This window comes from Haliotis cracherodii, unplaced genomic scaffold (genome assembly GCF_022045235.1).
Source record: "Haliotis cracherodii isolate W230 unplaced genomic scaffold, xgHalCrac1.p SCAF_18, whole genome shotgun sequence".
NCBI lineage: Eukaryota > Metazoa > Mollusca > Gastropoda > Lepetellida > Haliotidae > Haliotis > Haliotis cracherodii.
This window is the reverse complement of record NW_027266273.1, coordinates 13,815,928-13,834,059: the sequence shown is the minus strand read 5'-3', so window position 1 is coordinate 13,834,059 and position 18,132 is coordinate 13,815,928. Positions and strand designations below refer to the sequence as shown.

The 18,132-nt window shown below is 40.9% G+C and overlaps 1 protein-coding gene across 1 annotated transcript; it reads left to right on the top strand.

Annotated features, from left to right (window-relative positions):
- Positions 1 to 2,355: 2,355 nt before the first annotated feature.
- LOC139465291 (cytochrome P450 3A14-like) lies at positions 2,356 to 18,027 on the top strand. Its single transcript, XM_071246971.1, has 14 exons — positions 2,356 to 2,429; positions 4,246 to 4,333; positions 6,371 to 6,423; positions 6,966 to 7,062; positions 7,857 to 7,973; positions 8,893 to 8,981; positions 11,045 to 11,196; positions 12,829 to 12,965; positions 13,622 to 13,730; positions 14,438 to 14,595; positions 15,614 to 15,702; positions 16,183 to 16,320; positions 16,909 to 17,059; positions 17,950 to 18,027. The coding sequence occupies exons 1-14, from the start codon at positions 2,356 to 2,358 to the stop codon at positions 18,025 to 18,027; spliced, it is 1,530 nt and encodes a 509-aa protein (XP_071103072.1).
- Positions 18,028 to 18,132: the final 105 nt, after the last annotated feature.

The following is an 18,132-nucleotide window of genomic DNA, read 5'->3' as shown; positions in this document are numbered from 1 at the left end:
TAAAAAAAACAACTGCATTTGTTTTTGACAAATAAACTTCAAATCCCCATCTACTGCAAAAAAATGTAATACATTAAATTGTTTCTGTAAACCATTAACAGAGTATGAAAACATTATAATATCATCAGCAATTAAACGTAACATTAAATCTCTAATATCTTGTGTGACAAACACACCATGATGACATTCGTTAAATAATTCTGTCATGAGCTCATTAATGAAAAGAATAAACAAAACTGGACTTGATATACATCCCTGGCATACACCACTAAATGTTTGGAAGCTCTGTGTTCTAGATCTACCAGATTGTGTTTTAATACAAGCCTTTACCGATGATTACATATTTTTAAGAACTAGAAACACTTTCCCATGACATCCTTTGGTAAGAAATAAATGTAACATGTTTTCTCTATCCACATAATCCAAAGCTTTATTTTTAAATCTACGAATGCACAATAAAGGCGATCCCTAGGTTTACATAAATATTTGGAACATAAAGCTTGCAATATAAATAGATTATCAACCATTGATTAGTTTGGACGAAAACCAGTCTGAGATAGAAGATTATTCACATCCAACCGAACTCTAAGACGCTTTTCTATAATAAAAGTAAACAGCTTTCCCGTCACATTTAAAACAGAAATACTCCTGTAATGACTGGACTCAGACCATGGTAATATCATACCAACGTTTCACGACTCCGGAAAAACACAAGTATTCATCATTTTATCAAATAATAATTTTAAAAATGGGATCAGAATTTTGCCTGCTGGTATTCCATCTTCCCCGGCAGATTGACCAGCTTTCAGATTTTGTAACACACACTCAATCTCTTTCTCTGATATTTCACCTGATAATAGATCATCTGTAAATGGTACCTCGTTGCAGTCTTCACATGAATGGGAATTATACGAACTGCGTAACATAACAATCAATGGTTTTGACTTCCAAGTTATTAAATGCGGGGTTAAGTAGATCTTTAAAATAAGTGAACCAGATATCTGGTGACAAGGAGTAACCAGATGTATTACCTCGTATCGCCCTTTATAATGAATTCAAAACGTTAACACTCTCCATGTTTAGCTGCCAACTTTATATCATCACACAGTTGAGCATCATATATATTCTTCGTTTAATTTGTTTACAGCATTTCCTGTACTCAGATTTCGCATTGAGATAAAGGTGTAACTATATCACATGTATATGTTCTACACGTGTTCAGCAACCTATATTTTCTACATTTTAGATTAGTACACTCTATATCAAACCAGGGCGGTTGTTGCTTATCGTGCTTTGTAGCTACTGGGACACATGCTCCTTCAAGCATTGAATTAAAATATCACAAACATTACGTTTAAATAACATAGAAAAATTCATTGAATATTTCCTTACTTGCAGTGCTGCATAAATATTTTTGATACGAAGACCTTATCTTCAGGGAGTCTGTATCTAGACATTGTTGAGGACGAGAGAAGTTATATATAATCAACATAATCAACATAATCATTTATTATATAATCTACCTGATTTCCAGTCCTGGCATTGAAATCTCCACATACAATGAATTCGCATAGGTTGTGAAATTTAGACCCAAAAGTATTGAGCTGCAGGAATATTACTCCGCGTATATGGAAACTATCGACTATATGACTAATCTGTGGAATCAACAATTAAATACTGACTGTATCCAAACTGGTATTTACTCTGTTTACGATCACTTTGTTATCGAACATGTCATTTTCTTATAACAGGCCAATCAACACGGACAAGTATCATTTAAGTGATTGATAATTGTGATCGACACAAGTCAGTGGCACATATGTCATAAGCCGAGTCGCGAGAGATCGAGGTGCAAGTGTGAACGTCCGAGGGAGCCATATTTCACGTGCATTACGCAGGGGCTATTCAGTGTACTCACACTTATGTATAGAGTTCGTGAGCATCTATTAAAATCGTGAACATCAATTACAGTTGTAACGCACAATCAAATCAATGGTTTCACCTCGTCCTCAAACCCACGATTCATTGGCAAGCTTTATATGCAGCTGACCCGTACAAGACCCTGTGCATTTGACCTTAAATTAATCAACTAATTGCAGTTATTTGATTGCAATGGTGCCCAGTGAGTATTCAATTAAATATATCGAAATTGTTCACAACAGGGTGCATATATAATACTTAATTAGACACCCTAATAAAACCATTGTCCAACAACTATTTAAAAGCCTTGCTGTGTCAGCGTCACTGACAGTCAAAGTGGACCTGCTTTTCTGCATAGTTGATGGACCAGCCTTCTTATTTCTGAACGTTTTGGGCATTAGAAAGGACGTGCATGACTTTACCCGTCATATCAACATGGAGATATTTGGTCTTGTGGACGTGCCACTGAATCTCCTTCTGGCCATAGCGGCGGCTGTACTGGCCTATAAGTAAGTAGACCGTCATATACAATCACTTATTTCATGCCAATAGCAAGTTTCAGAGGTTTTCCTGAAGACAAGCATTATATTACACAAGTCATCATTCTAAGCTTCCAAAACGTTGTGACGCTTCCGTGGTCTAGTGGTAGAGCGTCCTCCCGGAGAGCGGCAGGTCCGTTGTTCGATCCCCGGCCGCTTCATACTAAAATACGTTAAAAGATTGTAGTTGTTGTGCCCTGTCTGGCGCTCGGCATTAAGGGACAAAAACAAGGACTGGTCGGCTCGGAGTCAGTATACTGTGTCTGAGTGGGGTACTCATCTTCAACTGAGGCATGGTTTCTCTGTGGGATAGCACTATAAATCGACATCAGTCCGGACTTTTAAAAGCAGCCACACACACATGCATGCACATCGCTATATAATTACAATAGTGTAGTTAAACGCCGTTTTTAATAGTATTTAAGTCCTAACAATGCGTGTCAGAAAGTTCCCAAAAACAGTTCCAACTGATGCATGTCTTAGACGTTTACTACTTTTGTGAAAACCACAAACCTGAAAACATAGTCAGGGCGAATCTTGGGTTCGAATCCACGATCACCGTGTTATGGCACACCTAGGGGACGCAACTCTGCACAGGGAATTGCAGCATATTACACGCCTGGGCGGCCTATGCTCACTCTTCAAAATGAGTAGTTTAGACTTCCTTTTTAAACAATAACATGCTATACTTATATATTGTTGAGAATAACAACATTCGCCCTTTCTAGAAAATGGCTAGTGGTATTTTGAAGTTCGTTTGAAGTACAAGGACCAGTTCTTACGGTTAAACAACTTCTCGATAACATTTTTGTTTCTATTATTTGTTGTTTAACGCCGCGCTCAGGAAAATACCAGCTATATGACGGCGATCTGTAAATAATGAAGCATGGACCAGATAATCCAGTGATTGACATCATGAGCATCGATTAATGCACTTGGGATAAGATGACACGCATCAACCAAGTCAGCGAGCCTGACCACCCGAACCCGCTCGTCGCCTCTAACGACAAGCATAGTCGCTTTTGGCGGCACGCATGGGTTGCTGAAGACCTATTCTACCCCGGATCTTCACGGACCACTTCTCTATGACAATAAAGGCGACGTTTTGGTGTAGATTGTGACGTGATTTAGGTGAAGTATGGGGTTATATACATAATGGATGGTTTCTGTTTATACAATAAATGGGATGGATGTACAAACATAATGACGTTTAAACATATTTACATGCTTCCCCTTTTCGTGAACACCTGGTATCATCACTAATCACTAATCCATTCAAATAACCTTCGCCGCTCTGTTGCCTGTTACGCCTAGTGGAATCTGTTTCGGCGGATAATCAAGATTGGTTATTCTCTTGTGGTGACGTTTTAGATTTACATCGTCCGCCTGAGATATCAACCTTGAAGCAGTCCTGAAAGAACTATCAAACGCCAGTGTGCCTCATTCCTTTAGAAACCGCCTCCGTGTTCTTGTGAACGAGACATACCAAAACATTTTATAACATGGTACTTGTTGTGTCTCTGTCTGACAACAACATTGCGGCGATGAAACAAGGACTGTGACTGAGTGTTATCCATGTATCCATGTTAAACTGCGGCATGCTATCGCAGTGGGCTAGCACTATACAACCGGTATTTGTCCGGACTAGTTTACACGCGCACGCACGCACATACATGTACATCCGTATATATACGTGCAATAATCTTGAACGACGTGACGTTAAACCCAATTCCACCTCGCCTAATCTTTTGATCTTTTAAAAGTACACCTAGTTTCTATGTTACAGATACGGCACCCGGAACTATGATTACTTCAAGAAGCAGGGCATCCCTGGACCAACACCATACCCTATTATTGGAAGCAGCCTTAGCTTTGTAGGTTTAAATAATCACTTAAACATTTCCTATGTGTAACATGGCTTTTGCAGATGTACGTGTCGTGTTGTTAAGATGAGCAATTCCGCAAAATATATGTTACATAACGTAAACTATAACAATTTGGTTAATCAGGCATGACATAACTGGCATAGCGTCCGTGGCCGTTCATAGCATTTACGTCAATAATGGTAACAGAAGTACATGATGAATGGCCAGGTTCGTAAGGGCAATCCTAGTCTGATCTCTACAGACGTGTGTCTAATGCCTCGCGTTTATATTCACTTAAAAAGCATCAAGCGCCCTCTGCGTCACGAGGCTTTGAAAAACCTGTGCACTGTCCCTAAATCTATGGCATAGAAACCATGTTCTGAAGGAATAATTCCTTGTCGAAAATAAGGACAAGAATCACGACATTTAGAAAGTGGTATTCATAACAATTCATTGTGTGAATTAATGACAAAATTGATGCTTAACTTAAACATGCTGCTGCAGGGTGTCACGGACAGCTGTTGGTTGGTTGGTTGTTTAACGCCGCACTCAACAATATTCCAGCTATATGACGGCGGTCTGTAAATAATCGAGTCTGGACCAGACAATCCAGTGATTAATATCATGAGCATCGATCCAAGCAATTGGAATCGATGACATGCATCAACCAAGTCAGCGAGCCTGACCACCCAATCCCGTTAGTCGCCTTTTACGACAAGCATAGTCACCTTTTACGACAAGCATGGGTTGCTGAAGACCCATTCTACCCAGGATCTTCACGGGTCCATTGTTGCTACAAACAACTGTTTTGGCCTAACCATGAATTCCTGTAATGAGATTATCAAGAACGTGTATCCGCCTCAATCCTCGACCTCCTGCATCCAGTGAGACATCTGATGCGCTCATGGGGTAGGTTTTTGCCATTCTCGGTGCTGAGCCTGTATCACTTCCTGTCGATTGGATACTGTTGGGTCCACCTTCTCTACCTGGCGTCCCAGGATGTCCCAGATGTCCACTTGCATACTTTCTGCAAACATGTATATCATTGTACTCTCAGTTGGAAATATCTAAAGACTTACAAATACAATTTTAATAAACCATATAAATAATCTTCATTTCTTACAATAAGCATTTAAAGAAATGACAAACCAAACTAAGGTTTCAAAATAATAAAAAGAACAATGCCACGTTTCCCTAATTTCAAGAAAAATATAACTTGATAAATAGCTCTGGACCCTTCATAAACATGAATAACTGATTTATGAATAAATCATCCTGAAAAGCCCTAATGTGTAACGTTCTGATATTTGTCCCTTTTCAGACCGCCATCATATAGCTGGAATATTGCTGAGTGCGGCGTAAACCAAAAAAAACCCCAACCCTTTTCAAATTACACTGACAAATACAAAAACGTATCTGCTCAAAATGTTTCTATTTAGAGGACCCGTGAAGATCCGGGGTAGAATAAGTCTCCAGCTGCAGCAACCCATGCTTGCCATAAAAGGCGACTATGCATGTCGTAAGAGGCGACTAACGGGATCGGGTGGTCAGGCTCGCTGACTTGGTTGATGCATGTCATCGATCCCAATTGCGTGGAGGTTTCACCGAATTGGTAATCGTCTGAGACCTACATCACTTCGGGCGTTCCTCTCACATGAAGCTGACACGCCGCGATATTACTGGAATACTGTTTAAATCGGCGTTAATCCCAACTCACTCACTCACTCAATTGCGTGGATCGATGTTCATGATGTCAATCACTGGATTGTCTAGTCCTGATTCGATAATTTACCGACGGCCGTCATATAGCTGGAATATTGCTGAGTGCAGCGTTAAACAACAAACCAATCAATCAATTCTATTTAGAGCAAGAAAGTGTAGATAAACATCCCGGATACCCATTAATTTTGAATCCGGCCCCGAATGTTCCAGAAACCTGCATTATGTTCATTCATTTGTTTTGTTTTGTTTGTTTTTTAACGCCGCACTCAGCAATATTCCAGCTATATGACGGCTATATATCATTCTATGTTTCTATTCCTACAGTTGATCTTCTCCAAGTTCTACTCCTGGAAACAGCAGTATGGAAACATCTTTGGGTAGGTTCACCTATCATCTCTTTAACAAACAGAGCAACGTTTAGATCACATACATGGAAACGATCGGGCGGACAGGCTCGCTGACTTGGTAGAAGAGAGTATTTATTTATCTCACATCATACTTTCGATTGAGCAACCCATGCTTGCTGCAAAAAGGCGACTATGCTTGTCGTAAGAGGCGACTAACAGGATATGGTGGTCAGGCTCGCTGTCTTGATTGATGCATGTCTTCTACAACCCATGCTTGTCGTAAAAGGTGTCTATGCTTGTCGTAAAAGGCTACTAACGGGATCGGATAGTCAGGCTCGCTGACTTGGTTGACGCATGTCATCGATCCAAATTGCGCGGATCGATGCCCATGATATCAATCACTGGATTGTTTGGTCCAGACTCAATTATTTACAGACTGCCGTCATATAGCTGGAATATTGTTGAGTGCGGCGTTAAACAACAACCAAACTAACATCCTCCCCGAAGAGGTTTTGTTTGAGGTAGTTCTTGGTGTTCTAATTATCATGCCATGTGTTGTTTCGTTGCAATAGGATCTTTATAGGAAAGGTCCCAGCCTTAGTCATTTCCGATCTGGACATTCTAAATGAGGTCTTTGTCAAAAGTTTCAACGTTTTCAGAAACCGGATGGTAAGCATTGTCACTCATTAATCATTTTGCCCATAAACCTGCAACAATGCTATGTTATCAGGATGGACATAGAGATTGGTTGGCTTGTTGTTTTACGCCGCACTCAGTAATATTCCAGCTGTATGACGGCGGTCTGTTAATAATCGAGACTGGACCAGACAATCCTGTAATTGATATCATGAGCATCGATCCACGCAATTGGGATCGATGACATGCTTCAACCAAGTCAGCGAGCCTGACCATCCTATCCCGTTAGTCGCCTCTAACGACAAGCATAGTCGCCTTTTACGGCAAGCATGGTTTGCTGAAGACCTATTATACACCGGATCTTCACGGGTTGGATATGAAGAAAATAGGGCGTCGGGGAAGATCAGTGGTTAAAGTGTTCGCTCGTCATGCCGATGAACCGGTTTCTCCCGCCGTGATATTGCTGGAATATTGCAAAAAGCGGCGTAAAACCATACTCATCCACACGAAAGGAAATAACCGTCGAAAGTGTACCCGTCACAAACACATTCCAAAGTCCACCTACATAACACATACCGGTTTTTATGGTACAGGTAAAAATAGGACATCGGACATTTTGTTTGTCACTGATGCGTCAAATTTGAAATATTACCGATGGCTTGAATGTTGTAACCTAGATCATACTATTTTGTGTGAGTGGTGTGAGCAACTATATACAACTGAATCAACGTTTAGAGGTCGTGCAAAACCTCGCTCACCCCGACAGATAGTGATTACAGTTGACGCGTGTTCAATAATAAAAGTTTCTGTTCTCATTTCTTTTCCAGAAATCCATTATCATACCGTACCCATTCAGTTTGTCTGTGTTTTACCTTGACAACGCCCACTGGAAGAGAGTCAGAGACATCATCTCCCCAACCTTCAGCGGCGCCAAACTGAGGATGGTGAGTCCCGCTCCTTGTCTTTGGGTGAGGCATCTCATTGTCTCTTCCTATACATATAGGACATATGATCATGGTCGGTGGATGGTATGCTTGTGGTATTAATGTGCATGCCACGTCGCAAATGGTATTATCAATATGAGCTCATGTCATTGTAAAAATGATGATACTGTATGCTACAATTAAAATTGTTTCCCGTTTATTTTGGTCTCCAGGACAAGTAAACGACAGAAACGTTGTTTTCAACTTGAAAGGTCGTATATTTTTGGGGTTTAACAATTCATCAATGCCTTACCATAACTGGGGAAAGCCCCGTAGACCCGTAAAGGTCAGGTTTCGAGAGTCATCCAATCATGTCATTGTAAAATGGATGATACTTTGAGCTGCATTTAGATTGGATGACAGAAGTCTTGGCTTTTCCCTGCGTATGAATATTTTTCTTCATACGCATTTGAAACGGTGAATTGGATACTATTTGTCAGAGCAACTTAATTCTTAAGTCTTTTTCTGCATTCTGCTAAGTTGGTACGTCTAGTGGTCCACGTGTCACAGTGCGTTATGATGTTATGACATTGAACAACGACGGTTCCTATAGAATTGGGGGCACGGGTGATCCAGTCGTTTAAGGAGGCGCATCTAGATGCGTCCCTTGTGCATGCCGGAAACCTATGATTTTGGGTTTGAATCCTGATGTGCCCCGATTATGTTTCTAGGTTTGTCAGCACTGTACCCGTGCTCGTGTGTGTCATCAAAGTGCTAAACGTCTGATACACGATTCACTTCCGAATTTCCTCCCACATTGAGCTGACTCGCCGTCTTATAACTGGAACACTCACTCGCATAATCACACTATCAAATAGCGAAACAATGAATTCATTGTAGTGGCATTAGATGTACAGAGAGTAAACTCGTCTATTCTTAGATGTGTGTTGCCATCAACGATTGCGCAAAGACTCTTTCTTACAACTTATCAAATGCGACTGAGAAGAAAAAAGGGGTGACTGTCAAAAAGTAAGTATTTTTGTATCATGCTAAACTTTGTGAAACAATTGATTTGCCTTTGCATGGGTTTGTGACGGGTGCATATATGGTCCTGATTTTCTCGTGATTACTGAAAGTTTTGTTGCTTTTATTTAATCATATGCTCGACCATATGCTTTTGAAGGGACTTTTTTAATTATTTGTCTTGTAGTGAGTGAGTGAGTGAGTCAAGATTTAACGTCACATCGGCAGTATTTCAGCCATATCGTGACGAGAAATACATTAATAATACATAAATTTATACAATATAAAAAGCTGTCATCGATGGACAGTACAATAACTAGAATATCACAGAGTCTATTTAAAACTACTTGAGAATATATAAAAGTCATAATTATTAGTGAACAACACAATGTAAAAATGGGCTAGAGATCGTCAGTGACTAAAGGGAGATCACCATACTAGGGACCATGGGGACTTACAGTGCCTTTGCTTCCTGCATGGACCCTGACAGGATTTATATCATCCCTTCAGTCAATGGCGACAGTGTACCAATTTAGCCAAAAATTAAAATGACGAATATTCTACGTTTAAAAGCCTGGCATGCAGAAAAATACTTCGAATGATATGGGACTTACATACCCTCTTAGGGGGACAATAATTTTACGCTACTTCAACCCCCCTCGAGGGTACAGCCACTAACAATCTAAGTTCTTAATTCGCACTACCAATTTTTAAAACAATACAGCAACTAAATCAAAATTTATGTATAAGTTCTATTTCTTTTAAAAAAACCATAGTATTAAATGAGAGTTAACTTTACTAAAAAGGTCCTTCACTGTTTTTAACACTATCTATCCCTTGTAATGGAAAAATCAATGACTATATCATCGTCAGTTTTCATTTAATATCGTTGGTTGGTTGGCTTGTTGTTTTACGCCGCACTCAGCAATATTCCAGCTATTTGACGGCGGTCTGTAAAATAAATTATTTTACAGACCACCGTCATATAGCTGGAATATTGCTGAGTGCGGCGTTAAACAACAAACAAACAAACAAACATAACTTAGCATACGCATGCCTTTAGATATTCCCTACCATGTCCCAAGAGCTGCCAGTGCTTTCAACGTCCGTCCTGCATTTGGTGGAGTGAATGTGTGAGTGAATAATGTTTTAAACTGATCTTAGCAATTAGCTAGCTCCTTGTGGAAACACAAAGACAAGTAAGTCGCGTCACCCATTTTACACACATGGAAGAATCTGAATTACGTCCTTGGTGCGACGGAGGACGCTTAATCATCAGGTTAAACCTAAACCCTTTGCCATACCCCGAAGACGTAGATCGTTACGAACGACGTCGGTGCTTGCCCCAAACTCAATTGTTAACAGGCCGCTGTGATAATTTATTTGTTTGTTTGTTGTTTAACGCCATACGCTGGAATATTCAAGCAAAATGACGGCGATCTGTAAGTAATCGTGTGTGGACAAGACAATCTATGTGATTGACATCATAAGCCTCGATCCATGCAATTGGGATACCATTACATGCGATCCGTGAAGATTCCGGGGTAGAATAGGTCTTCAGCAACCCAGGCGACTATGCTGGTCGTAAAAGGCAACTAACAGGATCGGGTGGTCAGACTCGCTGACTTGGTTGATGCATGTCATCGATCCAAATTACGTGGATCGATGCTCATGATATCAATCCTGGATTGTCTGGTCCAGACTCAATTATTTACAGACCGCTGGAATATTGCTGAGTGCAGCGTTAAACAACAACCCAACCAACCAACCATTACATGCATGAACCAAGTCAGCTCACCACCCGATCCCGTTTGTCGCCTCTTACGACAAGCATAGTCGCCTTTAACGGCATGCATGGGTTGCTGAAGACCAAATCTAACCCAGATCATCACGGGTCCCGCTGAAATAAAACTGGAATGATGTTTACTTACATTATATAATACACTTATTGGGTCACTAACAAGAACGTCTCCATGATTAGCACAGAGTCTGAATTATATATCACAGAAAGCAATGTGGACGTGTTCCTTTGACTGCAACTACTTAATTGTCACACATTTATCTTTCAGATACTTTGAAGCGTACACGATGGATGTCATTTCAAGAACTGCCTTTGGTATAAAGGTCGATTCTCAAAACGAGTTTGATAACCCTTTTGTCGCTCATGCTAAAGACATGTTTAAACAATCAAACATGAGAAGATTGTCATCACTGCTAGCAGGTACCTTGTGCATTTTTTTAAGAAATGTGTATTTTCATTCTACCGCCTTGTATATAAATATACACACCGAAAAAAATTTAGAACCCCTTCGATGATAAATCATAACATGTCACTATTTTTTTTACTGTGATGGCAATGATGATTATGATAGATTGATTGATTTGTTGTTTAACGCCGCACTCAGCAATATTCCAGCTATATGACGGCGGTCTGTAAATAATCGAGTCTCGACCAGACAATCCAGTGATTGATATCATGAGCATCGACCCACGCAATTGGAATCGATGACATGCATCAACCAAGTCAGCGAGCCTGACCACCCGATCCCGTTAGTCGCCTTTTACGACCAGCATAGACACCTTTTACGGCAAGCATGGGTTGCTGAAGACCTATTCCAACCCGGATCTTCACGGGTTGTATATCATAAAGTTGTGTAGTACACCACCGTGTACAAATATTTGATTTTTATTCTAAATAATGTAATTATTTGTATGCATTGGGATTTGTTTGTAACGTGTGACTGACAAACATTTTGCTAAATTCAATTAATTTGATAACATGTGTTTTTAATAATTGAAGCACCAATGGGACATTCAGATCAGAATATATGTTCTTTTACAAAATCATTTCAATTATAGTTCATGGTGGAATAAAGTTTATTTTTTAATTTAAAAAATAATGATTCATGACACTAGGTCACAACCATTAGTGGACAGAGATACAATTTTCAACATAATGTCAGAACTGCGTTAGTGCGTCAAGTTGGCCCATACTACAGTTACACAAACGTATTGTCGTTCCTTGTCATGGTCACTTAAGCCATGACTTTGCATCTCGCCTTGTCAGCATCGGGGCATCTCAGTCAAGGGGTGGTTAGCCAATCAACACTAACTCCGAATTGTCTCCATCAGCATTTATACTCGCATAGTAAAGAAACGCAACGCCAGCTTTATACTCACATTAGTTTTAATTACTCTCAGTCCATCTTTCAAAACATGGCAGGATCAGACCGACGAGGCTCATCACTGAGTGGGGACAACTTAGAACGATCAGGATTCAACTCGATCGGCTGCAAACCGCGCTCTCCTCTCCTAATGTTGACGGCATCATTTTAAAGTATTCCGGTCTGGCCTGTCTTTGTCACATGTCCTCATAGATCATCTTAATTGGTCAAGAACAACATCAGACCATGAACTCGTATTTGTGTCGTGATCAGAAAACTACCGGAACCTACTAACCATTTAAATATGTCTGTTCATTAATTGGCGACAACACCACCGAAGCTACATGTATCCCGAAATACCCTGTGACTGTCATCGCCCTATTGATTTCCTGATTGTTTGCGCCAACACTTCGGCTTTCTGTCTCCATCGTTTTTAAAGCTACAACCATCAATTTAAAGGTTGTAATTTTCTGAGGTTTTGGGGATGCATTTTTACCTTATAACAATATTGCCTTGATTGTGAAATGAAAATAGGATATGCTTCTATTCATTTACAGGTTATAGCAAACAACTCTTTTTAGAGGTGCACTTAATATAAATTTGCTAATATGATCACACGATTTTTATCACTTGTTCCACATATACATATACATGTATGTACTTATGGATATATTTTCCCACATTTACAGGTTCAGTTCCTGGACTTGCACGAACCTTAAGGAAGCGAGGGTTTGGAATCTTTCCACAACACGTCATGACCTTTTTTCAAAGAACCGTCCGGGAAATTATCAAAGAGCGACAGGACAACACACATGATCAACGACAGGTTAGGCATTACATTTTGGGCCAAATGTGGTGGTTATAACTCCTGCTGAGGGGACACGCATAATAATATTTGAAAAACCAAAGCTGGACTAGAGCTAGTGTTGGTTATCGTTGCGGTGGTTAATATCATGCTCTGCATTTCCATTTATATCAAATACATAATATACATTATCACTGTTAGTGGCCCTGGGTAGAATAGGTCTTCAGCAACACAAGCATGCCGTAAAAGGCGACTATGTTTGTCGTAAAAGGCGACTAACGGGATCGGGTGGTCAGGCTCGCTGACTTGGTTGATGCATCTCATCGGTCCCAATTGCGTGGATCGATGCTCATATTGTCAATCACTGGATTGTCTGGTCCAGACTCGATTATTTACAGACCGCCGTCATATAGCTGGAATATTGCTGAGTGCGGCGTTAAACGACAAACCAACCAAGGATTCATGTTGATGATGTCAGTCACTGGATTGTCAGGTCCACACAAGATTATTGTGGGCCGCTGTTATTATGCTGGAATATTGCTGAGTGTGGCGTTAAAGAACACACAATCAATCAATATTACAGTTAGTATTATGCTTAAACAACAGAACTACCTAAACTTGCCTTAAGCAAAGACGATGTTTAAAAGAATTATACAAAAGTATTTTCGTATTGACAGCAGAGACCTGACTTCCTGCAATTATTGATGGACGCTGAGATAGAAGCAGATGCAGACAATAATGTTCACGCAGCCAATGGTCAGTTCACAGAGAAACATTCAGTCAGACGTGAGTACTAATTACACTCTTGAGTGAGTGAGTTGTTTGGAACAGTATCGTGATTATATATCAGCTGAAAGAGGGAGGTAGGCCTAAAGTTGTGCATATCGTAAATGTTTACCTTTGACGTGAATTACGATAGTTCTGGTAACAAATCAGAGATCATACTCGGAGGAACCGTGAAGATCCGGGGTAAAATAGATCTTCACCTACCCATGCTTGCCGTGAAAGGCGACTATGCTTGTCGTAAGAGGGTGGATTGGGTGGTCAGGCTCGCTGACTTGGATAATGCAAGTAATCGATCCCAATTGCGTGGATCGATGTTCATGGTGTCAATCACTGGATCGTCTGGTTCAGACTCGATTATTTAAAGACCGCCGTCATTTAGTTGAGTGCGGCGTTAAACAAGAAACATGCCAGCACATCACATCTGTGAAGATCCGGGGTAGAATAGGTCTTCAGCAACCCATGCTTGCCGTGAAAGGCGACTAACGGGATCGGGTGGTCAGGCACCATGACTTGGTTTATGCAAGTAATCGATCCCAACTGCGTCGATCCTTATTGCGTGGATCGATGGTCATGATGTCAATCACTGGATCGTCTGGTCAAGACTCAAGCCAGTGAATGATATCCTGATTATCGATCCAAGCAATCGGGATTGATGGCATGACGTGAATGACCCGATATCATCTGCGCACCTTTTACTATATTTGCAGGTCTGTCGACAGATGAAATAGTTGCCCAAGGCATACTTTTCTTCATTGGTGGATACGAAACGACGGCTTCAACGCTTGACTTTTTGTCCTACAGCCTTGCCACGAACCCGGATGTCCAAGAGAAGGCACACAGTGAAATCGAACAAGAGTTGGAAAATGTCAGTAGTAATCTTATCACATTAATGTTGGTTTAATCGGGGGGGGGGGGGGGGGGGGGGGGGGGGGGTTAACGCCGCGCTCAGCTATGTGACGGCGGTCTGTTGGACCAGACGATCCAGTGATTAAGATCATGAGCATCGATCCACGCAATTGGGATACGATGACATGCATCAACCAAGTCAGCCAGCCTGACCACCAGATGCCGTTGGTCGCCTCTTACGACAAGCATAGTCGCCATTTACGGCAAGCATGTGTTGCTGAAGACCTATTCTACACCGGATCTACATTCCTGTGGTAGTTCAAATCATCAGTATTAATATACTTATAATAGCAAAATCACGACAGAGAGTACCCGAAGTGGGATTCACACATTGTACCCTTGTCGGCGTGAAGAGTGAACGCTTTAACAGCAGGTTTTAAACCGGTGCAGCAGGTTTCTGAGATATACTAATGGTGTACATACGCGCCTGAATGAGTGAGTGAGTTTGGTCTAACGCCGCTTTTAACAGTGTTCCAGTTATATCACGGCGTGTCAGCTAAATGTGGGGGGGGAAAGCCCGAAGTGATGCAGGTCTTAGACGTTTACCATTTACGTGAAACCCACGAGCACGGGTATGGTGCTGACAAACCTAGAAACATAATCCGGGCGAACCGGGATTCGAACCCACAATCATAGGTGTCTCGTGTGACCAAGGGACGCGACTCTGCGCAGCGCCGTTGACGATTTCGCCACCCACACCCCCCACAAACGCGCCTGAGAGATACACTCAAGGCAAATATATATAACACTTTGATAAAACAGAACACTCCTGTCGACTTTTCATACTCAATGAATTATCATGTATGCAATGCGAAAACAAGAAGGAATCTCAGAAATAAAACTTGGTTATTTTAACTTTTCAGAAGTAAATCGATAGGCATACCATAGGGTTCGAAGTGTTAAATGAGATTCATCTTGAAACACTCGATCAATCTGATCAATCATTTTGTCCATCAGTCAGAGGTATTTTTCCCCAGGAGGAACCAAATTACGACAACATAAAGAAACTGAAGTATCTGGACAGCGTCATTACCGAGACGCTCAGACTCTACCCACCAATAATTGCGTAAGTTTACAAAAATCGTAGGACCAGGTTGTTGCTTCTCTCCATATCTTCTCAGGGATTTGTTTGTTTGTTGTTTAGAGCCGCACTCAGCAATACTTTAGCTATGACGGCGGTCTGTTAATAATCGAGTCTGGACCAGACAATCCAGTGATTGACATAATGCGCATCGATCCACGTAATAGGAATACGATGACATGCAGCAACCAAGTCGGTGAGCATGACCACCCGATCCCGTTAGTCGCCTCTTACGACAAGCATAGTCGATTTTTACGGCAATCATGGCTTGCTGAAGAATTATTTTACCCTGGATCTTCAGGCTCTCGGAACCTGTTCGGGTTGATTATCGAGACTGATTTATTCTCAGGCGTTTACATATATTTGATTGTAGATGCCAGCTGTATTAAAAAGAGCCACCTTTTGTGAACTGATCTGAAACAGTACATGTGCTTGAATTAACATCAGTGTACTACTATATTTAAGGTTACATCGCAGAGCGTCTGAGACGTTTCAGATCAAGGGCTTGACAATCCCCAAGAATCAAACTGTCCTTATCCCCACGTTCGCCCTGCAAAGAGACCCTCGGCTCTTCAAGGATCCAGATTCCTTCAAACCAGAGAGGTAATGTTTTGTTTGTTTGTTGGTTTGTTGTCTAACGCCGTCTGTAATTAACCCTGGCTGTAAATAATCGAGTCAGGACCAGACAACCCAGTGATTGACATCATGATTGGTTGGTTTATTTGTTGTCGCCGCATTCAGCAGTGATTGATATCATGAGCATCGATCCACGCAATTGGGATACGAAGACATGCATCATCCAAGTCAACGAGCCTGACCACCCGATCCCGTTAGTCGCCATGCACTTACGACAAGCATGGGTTGCTGAAAATCAATTCCACCCGGATCTTTATGGGTAGAAAGGTAATACGCCATCTACCAGACGTGGCTAATGGAGGATTAAGTTCGAGAAACCAAGGATTGGTTTTGGTTGGTTTGTATCACGGGTCTCATCATTATGAAAACAAATAATCCCAACATATGTTCCTTCACTATCTCTCATTTCCATTTAATATGCAAACACGGATTGTAGAAAGACTTCCGTCAATTTTAAGACAAATATTTTCCTTTTTGTCAAGATATAAAACTGAAACATGATATGTTACTGATGCCAGTGATGTGAAAGGTTATTTCCCATTAAATCTTTTTCAGACATGATGAAAAGTCCAATCCACTTTCCTTCCTAGCCTTTGGACATGGTCCGAGGAAATGTATTGGAATGCGTCTAGCCCTGGTTGAGGCTAAAATAGCTCTGGTTCATGTTCTAAGAACTGTGAAGTTTGGACGAATGCCAGACACGCCGGTACGTTTAATATCAGTTGGTTGGTTCGTTTGTTGTTTCACGCCGCACTCAGCAATATTCCAGCATTATTACGGCGGTCTGTAGTAAATAATCGAGTCTGGACCAGACAATCATCCAGTGATTGATATCATGAGCATTGATCAACGCATTTGTGATCGATGACATGCTTCAACCAAGTCAGCGAGCCCGACCACGCGATCCCGTAGTCGCCTTTTACGGCAAGCATGTGTTGTTGTAGACCAATCGCTGTATGACTGGAATAATGCCGATGCGACGTTAATTTTTTTAACCCGGGTCTTTCATATTAGTAATATAATCATCATTGTAATAGTCATGCTCGGTTGTAAACGATCTACTGGCGTCATCGAAAGTTGTGTAGTTTATTCGGATATTGTCTTATGCTAAAATCCACTGAAGAAAAAAATATTTATTCCAAAATAGACACCTTCCTGGATATGTAATTGGGTAGATTACATCCATCTAAAATACTATCACATCTTATATTTTGTGTTTAATCGCATATTCTTAGCGTTCTAACTTGTGGCCTCTTCTGCTACATATATTTCCGGATGTTACGTCACCAAGATAAAATCTCGCTCCAAATCAGTTGCAGGAATACTGTTCAGAACGGCATTAAACCCAACTAAATCACTCACTAATGATATTCCCCAAGACATCATATTCTTGACATGTATGAAATTTTCGAGGTATATTTTCATGACATCACCACAGGATATCATATTCACTTCATGCTCTCACAACATCATATTGATGACATCGCCGTTAAGTGGTGAATAATTCCTTTAGCATAATACACCTAATTATTGTCATGCTTTCATGACTAAATGTATAGATCATACTGTTTGTACAATACGTCTTGTTGTTTTCAGGACGTTTTGAAGTTTAAGAGCACCAACATTCTTCAGACAGACAAGGACATAATACTGAAGTTATCTTCAAGATGCTGAACAATGACGGAGAAACACCAGCCAAGATGCTGAACAATGACGGAGAAACACCAGCAAATAATGTATTCAAGATTGATATGGGAGGGACTTGTGAAGATTCCGGGG

What these genes read in the sequence shown, in the direction of transcription:
- LOC139465291 (XM_071246971.1), top strand. Translation starts at nt 2,356, where the DNA reads ATGGAGATATTTGGTCTTGTGGACGTGCCACTGAATCTCCTTCTGGCC. An exon ending in ACGTTTTCAGAAACCGGATG is followed by an intron (nt 7,063 to 7,856) that starts GTAAGCATTGTC and finishes TTTCTTTTCCAG; the next exon opens with AAATCCATTATCATACCGTA. An exon ending in GATTCCTTCAAACCAGAGAG is followed by an intron (nt 16,321 to 16,908) that starts GTAATGTTTTGT and finishes AATCTTTTTCAG; the next exon opens with ACATGATGAAAAGTCCAATC.